Here is a 17,884-nt window from a genome sequence, read left to right on the forward strand (position 1 = left end):
CTGAGAGGTTATAGAGATGACCTCTAGGGGGCATAGTTCCTGGTCTCAGCTCGATCGGACAGTCAAAACTTCTGTGAGGTGGAAGTTTGTCTGCCGATTTGGGGCAAAATACATCGGAAAATTCAGCATACTGTGGAGGCAAACCTTCAATCTGAACCTTGGTGGCACATATGGCAACTCTCTCCAAACAATGATGATAACAGAAAGGAGACCAGCTTAACAACTGACCGGAACTCCAATGCCATGGCATGCCAAGGATCACAGTAGAGGTGGCCATTTTTAGCACAAAGAACTGTAATTTTTCCCTGTGAAGAACCCCCACCTGACACAATAGTACAGGAGTCTGAGAAAGAGGCTGTTTGCCCTGTAGTGGAGAGTCATCCACTGCAGTGACAAAAATGTGTCTGTCTAAAGGGACAAGGGGAATCCCCAATTTCATAACAAAATCATAATCCATAAAATTAGCTGCTGAGCCCAAGTCTATAAATACCTGGGTAGATACCACTTGAACTTCCCAGGTAATAGAGCAAGGAAGTAATAGACGTTTATCTGGTAGAGGTAAAACTGGCTCGCCTAGGGTAGTACCTCTAGCTACACCTAGGTGGCAGAGTTTTCCGACTTCCTTGGGCAGTTCTGCACTATATGACCCTTTTCAGCACAGTATAAACAAAGTCCCTCTGTCCGTCTCAGATTTTTCTCTACCTCTGACAATTTAGAATGTCTGATCTGCATCGGCTTCTCTTGAGCAGGATGAGGCGGAGGGGAAGAGAAGATGGGAACAGTCTTTACTCTACCACGAGTTTGTTTCTGATAACGTATGCGGCGATTGATCTTTACTGCCAATGAAATTGCCTCATCAACTGTCTTAGGTTCCGGATGACTAAGCATCACGTCCGAAACTGGGTCGGATAATCCGGTCAAGAAACAATCTAGCAGCGCAAACTGCCCCCACCTAGCCGACACTGCCCACCTTCTGAATTCTGCGGCATAGGTCTCTACAGTGTTGTGTCCCTGTCGGAGGGTCTTAAAGCGGAATATAACCCTGCATTTCAACTTTGCTCTAAAACATTATTTACAGTATATTATATGCAACCAGCATTTATTTTTTTTTACTAGATCAGCATTGGAAGGGTTACACAGTGCTTTAAAGTTCCTGGAGATTTCAGCAGACGCATCCGAAGCTGACATAGATACATTTTGTTTACATAAATGTATCTAAGTGTTGAATGTGACTCATCTCTCTGACTGAGAAGGAGTTGGAGGACAGCCAAAGAGTGTGTAACATTTCTCAATAGATACATATAACTAAATAGAATGTAACAATCTGAACTTCTGCATATCTCTCCACGGAACTTTAAACCTCTGTGTTTAACCCTTCCAATGCTGGTCTAGTAAAAAAAATATGCTTTTTGCATATAGTATTGTGAGAAAACGCGGAAAAGCCACCGCATGTACTCAGAACAAGGCGGCTGATTCTGCGTCTAACGCGGCGGTTGGCACTCGTAGGTCTACATCTAGTAGTATGGCCAAACGCGGAGAAACCGCCGCATGCCTTGATAGCGGTGCGGCGGATCCCGCGTCCAGCGCGGCGGGTGCTTTACAACACATGTCTGGTGTGGCTGGGACTGATAGTCCACACAGGTTCAGAAGGACGCGCGCGCTGAGAGGCAGAACTTATATGACAGCCAGAAGGGAGTCAGCTGACCAGGCCGGTCAGCTGACGGTTCAACCACTTCCCATTGGTCCAGCACTTAGGGGAGGCGCTGGAGGGCGCTTTGCTATATATACTGGGTGCTGGTCATTCTCTGGTTGTCTGCCATTGCAATCACTACGTGGAAGCACTCAGACCATATTGTCAGAATCTGTATTATCTCTGTTATACTTCAGACTAGCTCCAGGGTGTTGATGATCAAGGACCTCACACCCAAAGATTAGGAATCTGTGTTATCATTCTGTTATACATCAGACTAGTTCCAGGGTGTAGATGATTACGGAGCTCACACCCAAGACTAGGAATACTGTGTATCATCTGTGTTATACTTCAGACTAGTTCCAGGGTGTTGATGACTACGGAGCTCACACCCAAGACTAGGAATTAGCTTTACCATTCTGTTATACTTCAGACTTGTTCCAGGGTGTTGATGACTACGGAGCTCACACCCAAGACTAGGAATTAGCTTTACCATCCTGTTATACTTCAGACTAGTTCCAGGGTGTTGACCTAGGAGCTCACACCTATAGACTAGACATTATTGATTATTTGTTATGACCTTCTGCTTTCCTGACCTCTCTTCTGATCTCTGATTTGGTACTTCGCTATATCTGATACTCCGTTGCCAAACCTTGCTTGCCTTAGGACTCTAAATCAGTCTCTTTCCTCTGTATCTCATCTGTCTGTGTGTTGCCGACCTGGCTTGTCCGACCTTGAGAACTATCTCCTCTGTTTAGAGATAGTTCACAGATCTGTCAGTGACACTCCACCATTGGTGTCACTCACACTCTGGTCCTTCCCACTCTCAGCCTGACTCCTCCCCTTGGGGAGCCTCAGGCCATTGGAAGGAGCTTGTTCTTTGGCAGTATCTCTTACTGCCTGGCACCCTCGAGACGGGTGCTCTCCTCAAAGTATTACTGTTGCACCAAACACTCCTATTACTCAGGTGTCCAGAGGTTAAAGATATATCTGATTATCGGTGATACTGCAGATCATCAATAATCGGGTATATATCTGTATTCTCGGTGATACTGCAGATCACCGATAATCAGATCCTCTCTGTGTTACACCGATCGTTACAAATATGCTGTAAATAATGTTTTAGAGCAAAGTTGAAATGCAGGGTTATATTCCGCTTTAAGTTTCCTCTCAGCAGTGACTGCACTATCTGGATCGTCATAGATTATCGCCATGGTTTTAAAGAATTCCTGTACTGACGTCAAAGCCTCGTGACCACTGGGAAGACTGTAAGCCCATGTCTGAGAGTCCCCTGAAAAATAACGTTTTAATAAAAGTTATTTTTTGGCTCTCAGAACCTGACGAAACCGGTCTCATCTCAAAATATGAGAGACATCGGTTTCTGAAATTCTGGAAGTCTGACTTATGAACAACAGAGTACCCTCTATATGAGGGGACTGTTAATAAAACTTAACTTTTAATAATGATTTATAAAATTCACTAATTAACTGCTTTCATACCAAATACATACTGAGCTAGGGGTTCATTATAAGTACAACAATGTGATTGCAATCACACCCCTTCAGCTCAGCGATATCATAAAGTATATTACACAATACCCCCCACCAAAAATAAACCCAACATGTTTCACTTCTAAAATGAAGCTTTTTCAAGGGAAAACATAATGTGCTTTAAGTGCAATAGTGCTAGGGTGTAAAATACAAGGTAATAGTAAAATAACAAAGAGCTAGTGAGCGTGTCCACTCATGATAGCTATGACTGCTATCATGAGCGGACACGCTCACTAGCTCTTTGTTATTTTACTATTACCTTATATTTTACACCCTAGCACTATTGCACTTAAAGCACATTATGTTTTCCCTTGAAAAAGCTTCATTTTAGAAGTGAAACATGTTGGGTTTATTTTTGGTGGGGGGTATTGTGTAATATACTTTATGATATCGCTGAGCTGAAGGGGTGTGATTGCAATCACATTGTTGTACTTATAATGAACCCCTAGCTCAGTTATTTACACAGAGTATGTATTTGGTATGAAAGCAGTTAATTAGTGAATTTTATAAATCATTATTAAAAGTTAAGTTTTATTAACAGTCCCCTCATATAGAGGGTACTCTGTTGTTCATTTAGGATTTCAGGTGCTGTGAAGGTTACTTTAAGTCTGACTTATGCCCTGAAAACTTTTCAGGGAGAGGCATCCTAGGCTCAATGACTGCAGGGGATTGCACTGGTGCAGCTGGAGTCTGGAGGTCACGTACAGTCTCAGTCAGCTGATTGATCTGAGTCTGCTGGGTATTGACAGTGTTGGTCAACTCGTTCACTGCCGCAGTCAATACCTCGACCCGGCTACACAGTGCTTCCATTACCATATTGGTCTGCTGTTATGTAACAATGGGTGTCAACAAGTAACAGAGTTTTGATTATTTGGTGATCTGCAGTATCACCAATAATACAGAATCTACTCCTGATTATGTGGTAATCTGCAGAATCACCAATAATGCAGGTACAGTAAAACAGGTAGATAGCTTCAATGTACAGGAAGTGCTTGGTGCAACAATAAGTACTGACAGATTTGGATATACCTCACCAGAGGAGCTGGTGGGCACTATCAGAACAGCGAGCACCTCACCAGTAACGAGGGCTCACTGGTGAGTAGAGTGGTCAGACTAATTGAGTTGGCAACAGACAGGCGAATACAGTACAGAATAAGCAGGCAGAGAGAAAGCGGTAAACAGGCAGAGTCGGCAGCAAGATCAGAAGGGCAAAGGTACAGAATTACTGAGTGGAAGAGTAGTCAGAACGAGCCAGAGTCATACACAGATAATACAATACAGTCTTCATTAATATAAGTTAAGCTATCGAAGGTCTGAGCGCTAACACAAAGTATTCGCAACCGCAGACAAGTTGCGAGTAAAGCCTCTGGGGTTAAGAGGCTGAAGAGAACCTGAGGGAAGCCCCCCCCCCCCCCCCGGACGCCAGCCAATCAGAGCCGGCGAATGCGACCTCTGATGTCAGCCGACCCGTAGGTCAGCTGATACGCCTCTTGACCGCATAAAGGTTGCGATGGTGAGCGCGCGCACGCGCTAACTCGACCTTGTGAGCAGCAGAGATGCCCGTCCTCAGAGCACAAGATGCCCGAGGAGCGGGAACACAATCAGGCAGGGAGGCAGAGGCAGCCGCGGTGGTGGCACTGTTCGCCGTGGCTGCCTTATTACTATTTGTTACAATTACATTTAAAATTAACTGTTTACCTCCCACACCAAAAATTACCCAAATACATTTTTTTTATAAAAAAAATACAATTAAAAAAACAAAAACAAAACATAGTTACCTAAGGGTCTGAACTTTTTTAATATGCATGTGACGAGGGTAAATTACAAAAAAAATTTAAATTATAAGCTTGTGAATAGTGATGGATGCAAAACTGAAAAAAATGCACCTTTATTTCCCCCAAAAATATTGGTGCCATACTTTGTGATAGGGACATAATTTAACCACTTCCCAACTGAGGGGTTTTACCCCTTGACCACCAGAGCAATTTTCACCTTTCAGCGCTCCTTCCATTCATTCGTCTATAACTTTATCATTACTTATCACAATGAAATGAACTATATCTTGTTTTTTTCGCCAACAATTAGGCTTTCTTTAGGTGGGACATTATGCCAAGAATTATTTTATTCTAAATGTGTTTTAATGGGAAAATAGGAAAAAATGTGGGAAAAAATGTATTATTTTTCAGTTTTCGGCCTTTATAGTTTTTAAATAATGCATGCTACTGTAATTAAAACCCATGAAATGTATTTGCCCATTTGTCCCGGTTACAAAACCGTTTAAATTATGTCCCTATCACAATGTTTGGCGCCAATATTTTAATTGGAAATAAAGGTGCATTTTTTTCAGTTTTGCGTCCATCCCTAATTACAAGCCCATAGTTTATAAAGTAATATACCCTCTTGACATAAATATTTAAAAATTTCAGTCCCTAAGGTAACTATTTATGTATTTTTTTAATTGTAATTTTTTTTTTATTACAAAAATAAAATAAATTGGGGAGTGTGGGAGGTAAGGAGTTAATTTTTTGTGTAAAACTAATTTATTTGTATGTAAAAAATGCTTTAGGGTGTAGTTTTACTATTTGGCCACAAGATGGCAACAGTAACTTTTTGTTTCCTTCCGGACGCTTGCAGGAAGTACTAGGAGGCTGAGAAAGTTTTTTTTCTTCACAATGATCGTGCTGCTTATCGGAGAAGCAGCGGATCATTGCGGGGCTTAGATCAACGAACGGGAATGGATTTTCCCATTCATTGATCTCAGGGCGAGCGGCCGGCGGCGTGTTTACCAGCGGGAGTACGCGCTAGAGTGAGCGGGAGCGCGGGCAGCGGCGGGAGCACAGAAAGTACGAATTTCTCCGTCCCTGGGGGTGAAAGGATGGAAAAAGGGACAGAGAAATCCGTATGCGTGGGGGTAAAGTGATTAAATGGTGTAATAACGGGGACAAGTGGACAAATAAAATACATAGGTTTTAATCATGGTAGCATGTATTATTTTAAAGCTATAATGGACGAAAACTGAGAAATAACGCATTTTTTTTCCTAATATTCCTGTGAAAATGCATTTAGAAAAAAAAAAATTCTTAGCAAAATGTATCACCCAAAGAAAGCCTAATTGGTGGCGGAAAAAACAAGATATAGATCAATTAATTGTGATAATTAGTGATAAAGTTACTGGCGAATGAATGAGAGGTGAAAATTGCTCTGATGCATAAGGTGAAAAATACCTGCGGGCTGAAATGGTTAATCTGTATGCTATTGCTCATGTCTGACATACTTGCCAATACCAATGTTCTCTCTGTTTTATATGCTGAAAATCTTTAATAAAAACATATTTAACAAGAAACATGAACAAGAATCACAATATGTAATATTTCATAAATCAAATAACCAGGACCCAGCAAAAAAAATGAAATTATTAGTAAAAGACAGAGACTAGAGGACACACATATAGCTCAATAGATATACTGTAAAAACGTAAAAGTTATGCATGCATATCTTTCATGTGGTTATATCTATTGAGCTATATGTGTGTCCTCTAGTCTTCTACACTTTTTGGGTGGCTTTCTTGGATGGTCTGCCTTTCTATCCAGACTGCTATATATCTTCTCAATGTATGTTTACTTTTTATCATGTTGTAACGGTTGGGTGTCGCAACTCAGATGTCTGATTATTTGGTGATCTGCAGAATCACCAATAATACAGACGCTATACTTGACCATGTGTGATCTGCAGAATCACCAATAATACTAGTATAGCAGCACAAGGAGCTGAGTGTGTAGTGCTTGGTGCAACCGTAACTTTAATAGTTTTGCGAGACCTTACCAGAGGAGCTGTTAAGGTACTATCTGTACACCGACTGAATAGATTAGACCAAACCTCCCCAGTGGAGCTGGGAAGGGTACCAACAGAGAGTACAGAAATAGACTGACTAGTCCTTATTAGAGGAGCTGGCAAGGAACTAGTTAATCAGGTAGCAAGAGAAGCTACGCTAGACCTTTCCAGTGGAGCTGGAAAGGTAATACAAGTGACTCGGATAGTTTTGGCTAAACCTTTCAGAGGAGCTGGGAAGGTGCTATCAGTCACTAAGCAACACCTCACCAGTGGAGCTGGTGAGAATAATGAATAAATAACGAGTGCTCATCAGTGGAGCTGATGAGCCTCAGAAACCAACAAGGCTAGGCCCCTTCAGAGGTGCTGGCTGGCACTAGCTGAAAGGCACTGCTAAATACGGCCAGACCTACGGGGGTTCTGGGAACGTACTAACAGGTACGGTAACTGTATAGATTGGCTAGGCCAGTTGAACTAGCAAAGAACTATCAGTTACAGATACCTTATAAATAGGTCAGACCTTACTAGAGGAGCTGGTAAGGTACCATCGGTCACAGCAACTGTATAGTTTGGCAGAAACCTTACCAGAGGAGCTGGTAAGGCACTATCAGTTTAAGTGACAAACTAATTAGCAGAGCTCGTGACTGTATAGTTTAGCTAGACCTTACCAGTGGAGCTGGTAAGGTACTATTAGTCACTTTAAGGAAGAATAGCGATACCGCACCAGAGGAGCTGGTGGGTATATAGCACACCTCACTAGTGGCGAGGGCCCACTGGTGAGTAGAATGGTCAGACAGGCAAGGCTCGGCAACAGAGAGGTAAGTATCAGTACAGAAATCGTAAGGCAGAAGAGTAGTCGATAATCAGGCAGAGGTTCAGCAACTTTAAGGCAGATAGGCGGAAGTACAGAATCAGTAAGCGAGATCAGAGTCAGAGTATAGCCAGAGTCATACACAGATAGTCAATAACAAAATAACACAATCCTAGTCTAGGTGTGAAGTCCTTGGTTTCAACACCTGGGATCTAGTCTAAGGTCTAACACGTTAGTATTCACGACAGCAGACAGGGATTGAATGAAGCCCGAAGGCTTAAAGTGAACCTCCGGACTAAAAATCTACTCAGCAGCACTGAAAAGGCTTGGTGTTTCTTTAACAGTTTCACAGGATCAGAACTTTGTTTCTCTTATACAAGACTCATTTTTAGCTGCACGGAAGAAAACTGCCCGGGCTTTTTTCCCCTGATGCTGTGCAAAGCATGATGGGATTTCTGATTTTGTTGTTCTCGTTCTGCTGTTTTGGTGCAATTTTTTTTTTTTTTACATTTTGAATTTGACATTTGAAGCCTAGCATGTGCAGCTGGGAGGGGTAATCAGGACACAGGACAGTTGGAACTGTGTCTCCTGCTCTGTCCCCTCCTTTCAACCAAAAAGATGGCTGCCCCCATGACAAAGATGGCAGCCCCCATGAATCACAAACATTTGCCTGTTCTTTTAAAACGGGGTAGGTAAGAGATTGTATTACCTATCTATTCTAATTAACATAACTAATGTAACTTGATGACAGTATGTTTGTTTAGGCTGAAGTTCCCCTTTAAGAAGCAGAGGGTGACTCCCAGCCACTCCCACCTCTGTATCCGGCAATCCGAGCCGCGGGAGTCACTTCTGACGTCAGCCGACCGGCAGGTCAGCTGACGTGCCTCTTCCATGCATAAAGGTCCTGTCTGTGCGCGCGCCCGCGCAAGACTGCGACCCTATGGGCACAAGACACTTCCGTCCTCGGCGTGCAAAACACCGGGACGGACGGAGCAGCCAGGGGCACGGAGGCAGCTGCGGCGGCGGTGCAGTCCGCCGCAGCTGCACTCGTTACACATGTACTTACTATACCGAATCCAGATAATTACTGGATTGTGAATAAACACACACAAATCGGGCAAGCACCATCCACTCTACCATGAATATGGGTAATTAGCAGAGCGTGCAGAAAGGAACCAAACGTATATCAATTGTAAAAAACAAAAAGAAAAGTAGTTCCCTAAAGACCGCACCACTCAATTGAATAATCAATAAATTTTATTCAGTATACAAAATTAAAATTAAAAACACTAAAAACAGTAGATCATGGGGCACATGATAATATTGATAAATAAACAAAATAATTCATATAGCCACAAAGCCTGCAACCAACTCCTAAATAAATACACAAGTGTGAACTGACGGAGTATGACAATATATATAGCAGAGATCAAAGATCCCTTAGCAAGCTGTCAGCCAAGCATGTGTAAAAAGTGCAACAATAAGTAAAGTGCATAGTGCAAAAAACGAGGATGAGATAAGAGTTCCACCCATCCAAAAAAGATATAGGCAAATGTGAAAAGGATATGAGCAGATATGCAAAATAGTGAGAAGCAGGTAAAGAGCAACACAGTGCTAAGTAGTGTGAAAAATAGACAGGGCTTGGAGCTTACCAGTATCTCGGAATGTCAGGCAAGGGAATGGGGTGCCCCACGGACGCCGTCGCGATTCGCTGCCACAGCAGTGCCTAGAATCTGCCTAGTACTGCCTAGAATCGCGACGGCCTATATCTTTTTTGGATGGGTGGAACTCTTATCTCATCCTCGTTTTTTGCACTATGCACTTTACTTATTGTTGCACTTTTTACACATGCTTGGCTGACAGCTTGCTAAGGGATCTTTGATCTCTGCTATATATATTGTCATACTCCGTCAGTTCACACTTGTGTATTTATTTAGGAGTTGTTTGCAGGCTTTGTGGCTATATGAATTATTTTGTTTATTTATCAATATTATCATGTGCCCCATGATCTACTGTTTTTAGTGTTTTTAATTTTAATTTTGTATACTGAATAAAATTTATTGATTATTCAATTGAGTGGTGCGGTCTTTAGGGAACTACTTTTCTTTTTGTTTTTTACAATTACTGGATTGTGTTTTACCATTTTTTTTTTGCCTACCATCTTCATTTTTTTATTTTCTTTCCTGGGTTCTGGTTATTTGATTTTTGAAATAATGTATGTTTTAATTCTTATTCATGTTTCTTTCATTTTTAGAAATAAAAATCTTTTTTTATACCTAAAGAGAAACCGTGACCAAGAATTGAACTTCATCCTAGTCAGTAGCTGATACCCCCTTTCCCATTAGAAAACCTTATCTTTTCTCAAACGCATCATCAGGGGGCTCTGTATTGGCTGATATTGTGGTGAAACCCCGCCCACAGTGTGATGTCAGGACCATGGTACTGACATCACACTGTGGGAGCCTTGTTGCATTGTGGGAAATAACAGCTGTTTCCAACTGTCAAAAAAGCAAGCGGCAGCTGCTTCCACTGACATCATCTGCCAGCAGTAGAATTGTCACCATGTGATAAATATGAGAATGTAAATCAAGAAGAGGAAAGATTTTTCAGTGGGAAGACACTGACTAAGTCATTTATACTTAATTATTGTGAAAATGAAGCACTTTTGTTCATTACGTTATTTTTATTGGAGTTCCTCTTTAAGGCCTGATGAAGGGCATACACCTGAAACAAACTAGTGCTGTTGCCTAAAAAAGTCATTTTACAACTCCATGTCAGATTTTGTAAACACTATTGAACACATGAAGATTAGAGATGGACTGAACTGTTCTGAAGCCCTGGGGAATGACCTCAGGGTCACTTCCGTGTTTGGCAGCTTCCGCATTACTGCACAGATGCTTTCCCGGTGGCAGTGTGGCCTCAATCTAGCACCCCCAGCCAGGCACACTCTCTGCAAGCGCATGATGTCACGCAGAGCATTCCTGGCTGCAGGAGGACGTGAGACCGCCGGGAGAGCGTCTGCGCATTAATGCGGAAGCTGCCGACCACACGGAAGTGACCCCTAGGACATTCCCCAGGGACTGTACACTTCAGAACAGTTCGGTCCATCTCTAATGAAGATAAGGATTGTCCATGTTTTATGACCACATTTGACAGCTTCATAAAGATTGAAGTGTTTCAATTACTTTCAATAAAGAATGTATCTGTATTTTGTGCAAATAAAGATTTAAACTCTTTTTTGAACTGCAAAACACTGTTGTGGTGTCTTAGAGTCACAGTCCTTGCTAAACTACCAAGCTGGTGAATTAACCATCAGATGAAGGCTTCACTTGGCCAGATATAATGCCCTCCATGAGTCGAGGGAGATGTGCATATTATTGAATGTCTATGCTCTCCATTACAGTCTATTACAAAATCTATCTCTGTGATTAGCTTTTTGGGGATACTGAATTTCTGCCTCTGGCTGCAGTGATTCAGAGTCATTCCTGGAAGAAGTATGAAGGAAAGTCAGGGATGTGTCATAACATCTAATCTATGTTACAGGTAGGTGGTGCCTCATAATCTGGGATATATTTAGATTGTAAGTTTGCAAGGGCAGAGCTCTCCCCTTTTGTTTCTTGTAAAATGCTGTACATTTTTGTTAACCACTATAGCAATATCAATGTAAATTATATATTCTCTACCATTTCTGTAATACTGTAGGTGCCAGTGTCTGTATTTTTATGTATCTTCCATAATACTGTGATGAGCTCAAGATGTCACTTCATCGGTGGCCAACATCTCACTGTAGTAGATGGACACTTCCACAGTCCTGTATTGAGCTCAAGATGCCACTTCATCAGCGGCCAACATCTCGGTGTATTAGATGGACACTTCCATAACCCTGTAATGAGCTGAAGATGCCACTTCATCAGCGGCCAACATCTCGGTGTATTAGATGGACACTTCCATAACCCTGTAATGAGCTGAAGATGCCACTTCATCGGTGGCCAACATCTCACTGTAGTAGATGGACACTTCCATAACCCTGTAATGAGCTGAAGATGCCACTTCATCGGTGGCCAACATCTCACTGTAGTAGATGGACACTTCCATAATCCTGTAATGAGCTCATGGGTGTACTGAAAGTAGAGCCAATGAATCCCTGGACCCTTATTTAGGAACAAAGGAGGTAGTCCATAAATGAAGGGAAGGAAAAATCGCTGTAGGGCATCTGGACACTATGAATGAACCCAGATGGAGTGAGTTCTGCCCTGGGAGCTGGATTTGTGGTTAAATCATTATATGTCTCGGTTTTCTCACCTCTGCAGATAACAGCTGGATACCAGTTAGGTCTGTCATCACCCCACTTCATACACCTCGTTCTCTGAGATGTCGGGTAATATCCGGTGTTACACCAAACTGTGACCCACTCATCTGCGGTATAATACTCCTTATCACCGGTTACACTGAGCATGTTCCCTATGGAGGGTCTCTGACAGCCGGCTGTGACATAAATACACTAACATACATTATTATTATTATTATTATTATTATTATTATTAATAATGCACAGGTCTTACAGTTTATGCAGCTCTTTACACTGAACAGTTCATAGCAGAGACTCTCCCTCAGCGGGACTCACAATCTGATGAGAGTATTAGTATATGTCTCTGTGAATATGAGCTTCATTGACTTATCAATATAGAATATGATATATAATATAAATAGCATTCAAAGATTCCAGGTTTCTGTATTCTTTGGAGATGTGATAACTATACAGGTAAATCTGTGTGTGCTCACCTGTGCAGGTAACCGCTGGGTACCACTCATGTCTGTCACCACGCTTATTAGTCACACACGTCGTTGTCTGAGATAGCGGGTAATATCCGATGTTACACCAAACTGTGACCTCCTCATTTATGTCATAATACTCCATATCATAATACTCCATATCATCGGTCACACTGTTCTCTATGAAGGGTCTCTGACAGCCGCCTGTGACTTAAATACACAAAGGTATATAGATGTTTACCAACGAAGATCAGGATAGTTAAAGCCATGCCCATCAGTATCATATGGCTGTGAAGTTGCACTATAAAGTCGATGCATAGAACTGCGGGGTGTTGAGAAAGCTACTGAGAGGAGTTCATACTACTAAAACTCAGATACTCTGGTCACACAATGACAGACATGTCTGGGTCATGAAGAGTCAGTCAACTAAACGGATGAGGAGGAGGAGCAGTAGGGGTAGTAGTAGGGGCAGAGGTAATACGTATTAGTAGCAGTAGTAGTATAAGCAATAATATGAGTAGTAGTATTAATAGTAATAATTAGGGATAGTCATAGAAATGCAAACCGTTCCAATTTGTTGCAGATTTGTATTAACTCCATATGTAAATGTATGCAGCCTGAAAATGTAGCCATCACATTCCAACTCTGCAGTAGTAATAATATCATGCTGGAGCGTGAACAGGTAACGTAATTAGTACAATACAAGATTAGTCAGGTCCAAGCCGAAGTCATGCACAAGTCAGAGATATTGAGGTACAGAGTAGCTGAACAGAATCGTAGTCAATAAACAAGCAGAGTCATACACATAAATCAGATGTCAGTCGTATTGTAAGGATCAGGCAATAACGAAGTCAGGGACAGGCCAAGTCGAACACGTGTATCAGATGGCAGAGGTACAGAAGGATCATATTGCAGAGGTAAAGAGGCAGGCAAAAGGTCGGTACACAGATAAATATACAATAGATGTTACTTCAACACTATTACTAGAATATTACGAATAAATTACAAGATATATAACTACAAGTACAAGACTGACTGACTAGAGTACATACAGTGGCTTGCAAAAGTATTCGGCCCCCTTGAAGTTTTCCACATTTTGTCACATTACTGCCACAAACATGAATACATTTTATTGGAATTCCACATGAAAAACTAAATACAAAGTGGTGCACATGTGAGAAGTGGAACGAAAAACATACATGATTCCAAACATTTTTTACAAATAAATAACTGCAAAGTGGTGTGTGCGTAATTATTCAGCCCCCTTTGATCTGAGTGCAGTCAGTTACCCATAGACATTGCCTGATGAGTGCTAATGACTAAATAGAGTGCACCTGTGTGTAATCTAATGTCAGTACAAATACAGCTGCTCTGTGAGGGCCTCAGAGGTTGTCTAAGAGAATATTGGGAGCAACAACACCATGAAGTCCAAAGAACACACCAGACAGGTCAGGGATCAAGTTATTGAGAAATTTAAAGCAGGCTTAGGCTACAAAAAGATTTCCAAAGCCTTGAACATCCCACAGCGCACTGTTCAAGCGATCATTCAGAAATGGAAGGAGTATGGTACAACTGTACACCTACCAAGACAAGGCCATCCACCTAAACTCACAGGCCGAACAAGGAGAGCGCTGATCAGAAATGCAGTCAAGAGGCCCATGGTGACTCTGGACGAGCTGTAGAGATCTATAGCTCAGGTGGGAGACTCTGTCCATAGGACAACTATTAGTCATGCACTGTACAAAGTTGGCCTTTATGGAAGAGTGGCAAGAAGTAAGGCATTGTTAACAGAAAGCATAAGAAGTCCCGTTTGCAGTTTGCCACAAGCCATGTGGGGGACACAGCAACCATGTGGAAGAAGGTGCTCTGGTCAGATGAGACCAAAATGGAACTTTTTGGCCAAAATGCAAATCGCTATGTGTGGCAGAAAACTAACACTGCACATCACTCTGAACACACCATCCCCACTGTCAAATATGGTGGTGGCAGCATCATGCTCGGGGGGTGCATCTCTTCAGCAGGGACAGGGAAGCTGGTCAGAGTTGATGAGAAGATGGATGGAGCCAAATACAGGGCAATCTTAGAAGAAAACCTCTTGGAGACTGCAAAAGACTTGAGACTGGGGCGGAGGTTCACCTTCCAGCAGGACAATGACCCTAAACATAAATCCAGGGCAACAATGGAATGGTTTAAAACAAAACATATCTATGTGTTAGAATGGCCCAGTCAAAGTCCAGATCTAAATCCAATCGAGAATCTGTGGCAAGATCTAAAAAACTGCTGTTCTCAAATGCTATCCATCTAATCTGACTGAGCTGGAGCTGTTTTGCAGAGAAGAATGGGCAAGGATTTCAGTCTCTAGATGTGCAAAGCTGGTAGAGACATACCCTAAAAGACTGGCAGCTGTAATTGCAGCAAAAGGTGGTTCTACAAAGTATTGACTCAGGGGGCCGAATAATTACACACTCACCACTTTGCAGTTATTTATTTGTAAAAAATGTTTGGAATGATGTATGATTTTCGATCCACTTCTCACATGTACATCACTTTGTGTTGGTCTTTCACGTGGAATTCCAATAAAATTGATGCATGTTTGTGGCAGTAATGTGACAAAATGTGGAAAACTTCAAGGGGGCTGAATACTTTTGCAACCCACTGTATATATTGTGCATCTACACAACATATTAATGTATCTCAAATTACAGCTAGCTAGGCCAAGAACCAGCGAACTGATTAGTATCAAGGCCAGCGAGTGAATGACTTGCTTGACCTAATATACCTAGGGGGAGGGAATCAATCCAGCCCACAGGAGGACGGACTTCTTTCAGACATGCCTCCTCAGCCTGTAAAGGCCGCTCTGACTTGCGCGCGTGCGTCTATGCGCACTGCGAACATGCGCGTCCTGATTAGGAAATTCCAGATGAAAATCATGAATTTACTGATCAGCATGAATTTAACAGGCAGGAACCCAACACCTTTCCTCCGGCCCATATCCCTTCCAATCCACCAAATATTGTAAGGAACCACAAACTTTCCTGGAGTCCAGAATTCTCTCAATTTCATATTCGGGTTCACCATCCACCTCGACTGGCAGAGGAGGAGCTGAGGATGAAATTGTGGTAACTGCTGGCTTTTAAAGAGAGACATGAAAAGAATTGACTCCCTATAAGGGAACCAGAGAGGAACGTAGAGGGGAAAAAAAAAGCTTTTGTACATACCTGGGGCTTCTTCCAGCCCCATAAGCCTGCATCGCTCCCACGCCACCATCCTCCGCTTCCTGGATCGGCGGTACCGGGTCCTGTCACTTCCGGCGGACGCGGCCAATTGTCCGCATCACAGGGGCTCCCTCCATACCCGTACGCATGTGGCTGCGCAGTAGGCAGCCTCATGCGTACATGTATGGAGGGAGCCCCCTGTGATGCGGAGAATTGGCCGTGTCCGCCGGCCGACTGGCGACCATGACGGGACCCGGTACCGGCGGATCCAGGCAGCAGAGGACGGCGGCGTGGGAGCGATCCGTGCGTATGGGGCTGGAAGAAGCCCCAGGTATGTATAAAATCTTTTTTCTCTGGCCTCTGGTTCCCTTTAATCGACTGAGGCAGCCAGGGATGGTCGTAGTCAGTAAACTTTGCTATGCTGGAACTATGCGTAGTTTTACGCAATTACACTTCGCCAAACTACAGCTACAAAATCAAATGTTCGCTTTGTATGCATTTCGTAGACTACGCGTTAAAATACGCAAGTACGCATAGTGCGAAGCGTAGTATATGCGGATGCTTATGCTCGCATGCAGAAAAATGTACGCATTATTTCCTCTTTAAATGCTTATACCGGTAACTCTTCTATGCGTACATTCCCCTTTCCAACGCGTAAATCTGTAAGCATACAATCACACACGTAAAATTAGACGCGAGTAACGTATTCATAGTTCACTATGCAATACACATATTACCTACGCATAGTGGGCGTAATCTACACGTAGCGGTACTTCGCTACGTGTACATTCGTAAGCGTAGATTTGAAACTTCACCTACGATGCGTAGATGCAAACTACGATGCATAAATTCGCACTGGCGTAGTTTCTGCTCATCCCTGGAGGCAATTGTCACCCTGTATACCACATCATTAATCTTCTCCTGAATAGGATAGGGACCAATAAATTGAGGCCCCAACTTCACAGAGGGTTGGCGTAAAGGGATGTTTCGGGTAGAAACCCATACTAGATCCCCCGGGGAAAATTTAAATTCAGGTGAACGTCGAGCATCAGCATATTTTTTCTGTTGAGACACTGCATTCCGTAGGTTCTGCTGGACCTGAGGCCAAATCTGTTGAATACGAGTACTCCACTTCTCCAAAGCTGGAAAAGGAGAAAGAGATGATGGAAAAAAGGTAAACTTAGGGTTTTGACCGGTGACAATTCAAAACGGTGACAATTTGGTAGATGAACTGGGGAGGTTATTAAAGGCAAATTCAGCAAATGGTAAATAATCCAATCATGACTTTTGACAGTCTGATACAAAACAGCGGAGATACTGTTCCAGGGACTGGTTAGTTCTCTCTGTTTGCCCGTTGGTTTCTGGGTGAAACCCGGAAGAAAAAGAGAGTTTGATGCCCAAGATATTACTGAAAGCACGCCAAAAGCGTGACACAAACTGGACCACCCTGTCCGACACTATATTTTCAGGAATGCCATGCAGGCGTAAAATATGTTTAATAAATAACTTAGCCAGTTCCTGAGCTGAGGGTAACCCAGGGAGAGGTACGAAATGTGCCATTTTACTGAACCGGTCAACTATGACCCAAATAACTCTTTTACCTCCCGAGGAAGGTAAATCCACGACAAAATCCATTGAGAGGTGAGACCAAGGTCTCAATGGAATGGGCAAATGCATAGGATGGCCTCGGGGAGCAACCCGAAACACCTTATTCCTGGCACAGGTTGCGCAAGCTGCCACGAATACCTTGCAATCCTTACCAATAGAAGGTCACCATATGTGCCGGGACATGAGTTCCAAAGTTTGGGTTTCACCTGGCTGCCCTGCTAGTTTAGACTCATGAAAAACCTGTAGTATCTGGAGTTGAAGATGCAAAGGCACATAATCTACATTAGGGGGTTTCCCAGGAGGACTATCTTGTTGAAATGACTGTAAGGAGTCATATAAATCAGGAAACTCCTGGGTGTGAGTGGCGGCCAGAACACATTGTGCGGGCACAATACTTTTTGGGGCTGCA

General features: G+C 42.7%; 1 protein-coding gene across 5 annotated transcripts in view; it reads right to left on the reverse strand.

Annotated features, from left to right (window-relative positions):
• The window catches only part of LOC137561290 (zona pellucida sperm-binding protein 3 receptor-like), a 58,799-nt gene that overhangs the window by 34,170 nt on the left and 6,745 nt on the right, over positions 1–17,884 (reverse strand). For 3 of the 5 annotated variants that reach the window (XM_068272572.1, XM_068272555.1, XM_068272581.1), the window contains exons 2-3: positions 12,662–12,862; positions 12,182–12,364 (exon numbers count right to left, since the gene is read on the reverse strand). In XM_068272572.1, coding sequence (XP_068128673.1) covers positions 12,182–12,364; positions 12,662–12,862 — 384 coding nt within the window. The remainder of the gene's footprint in view (positions 1–12,181; positions 12,365–12,661; positions 12,863–17,884) is intronic. The other 2 variants (XM_068272563.1, XM_068272587.1) reach the window with 2 other exon arrangements.

The sequence above is a fragment of the Hyperolius riggenbachi genome, chromosome 1, assembly GCF_040937935.1.
Source record: "Hyperolius riggenbachi isolate aHypRig1 chromosome 1, aHypRig1.pri, whole genome shotgun sequence".
In the NCBI taxonomy this organism is placed as follows: Eukaryota; Metazoa; Chordata; class Amphibia; order Anura; family Hyperoliidae; genus Hyperolius; species Hyperolius riggenbachi.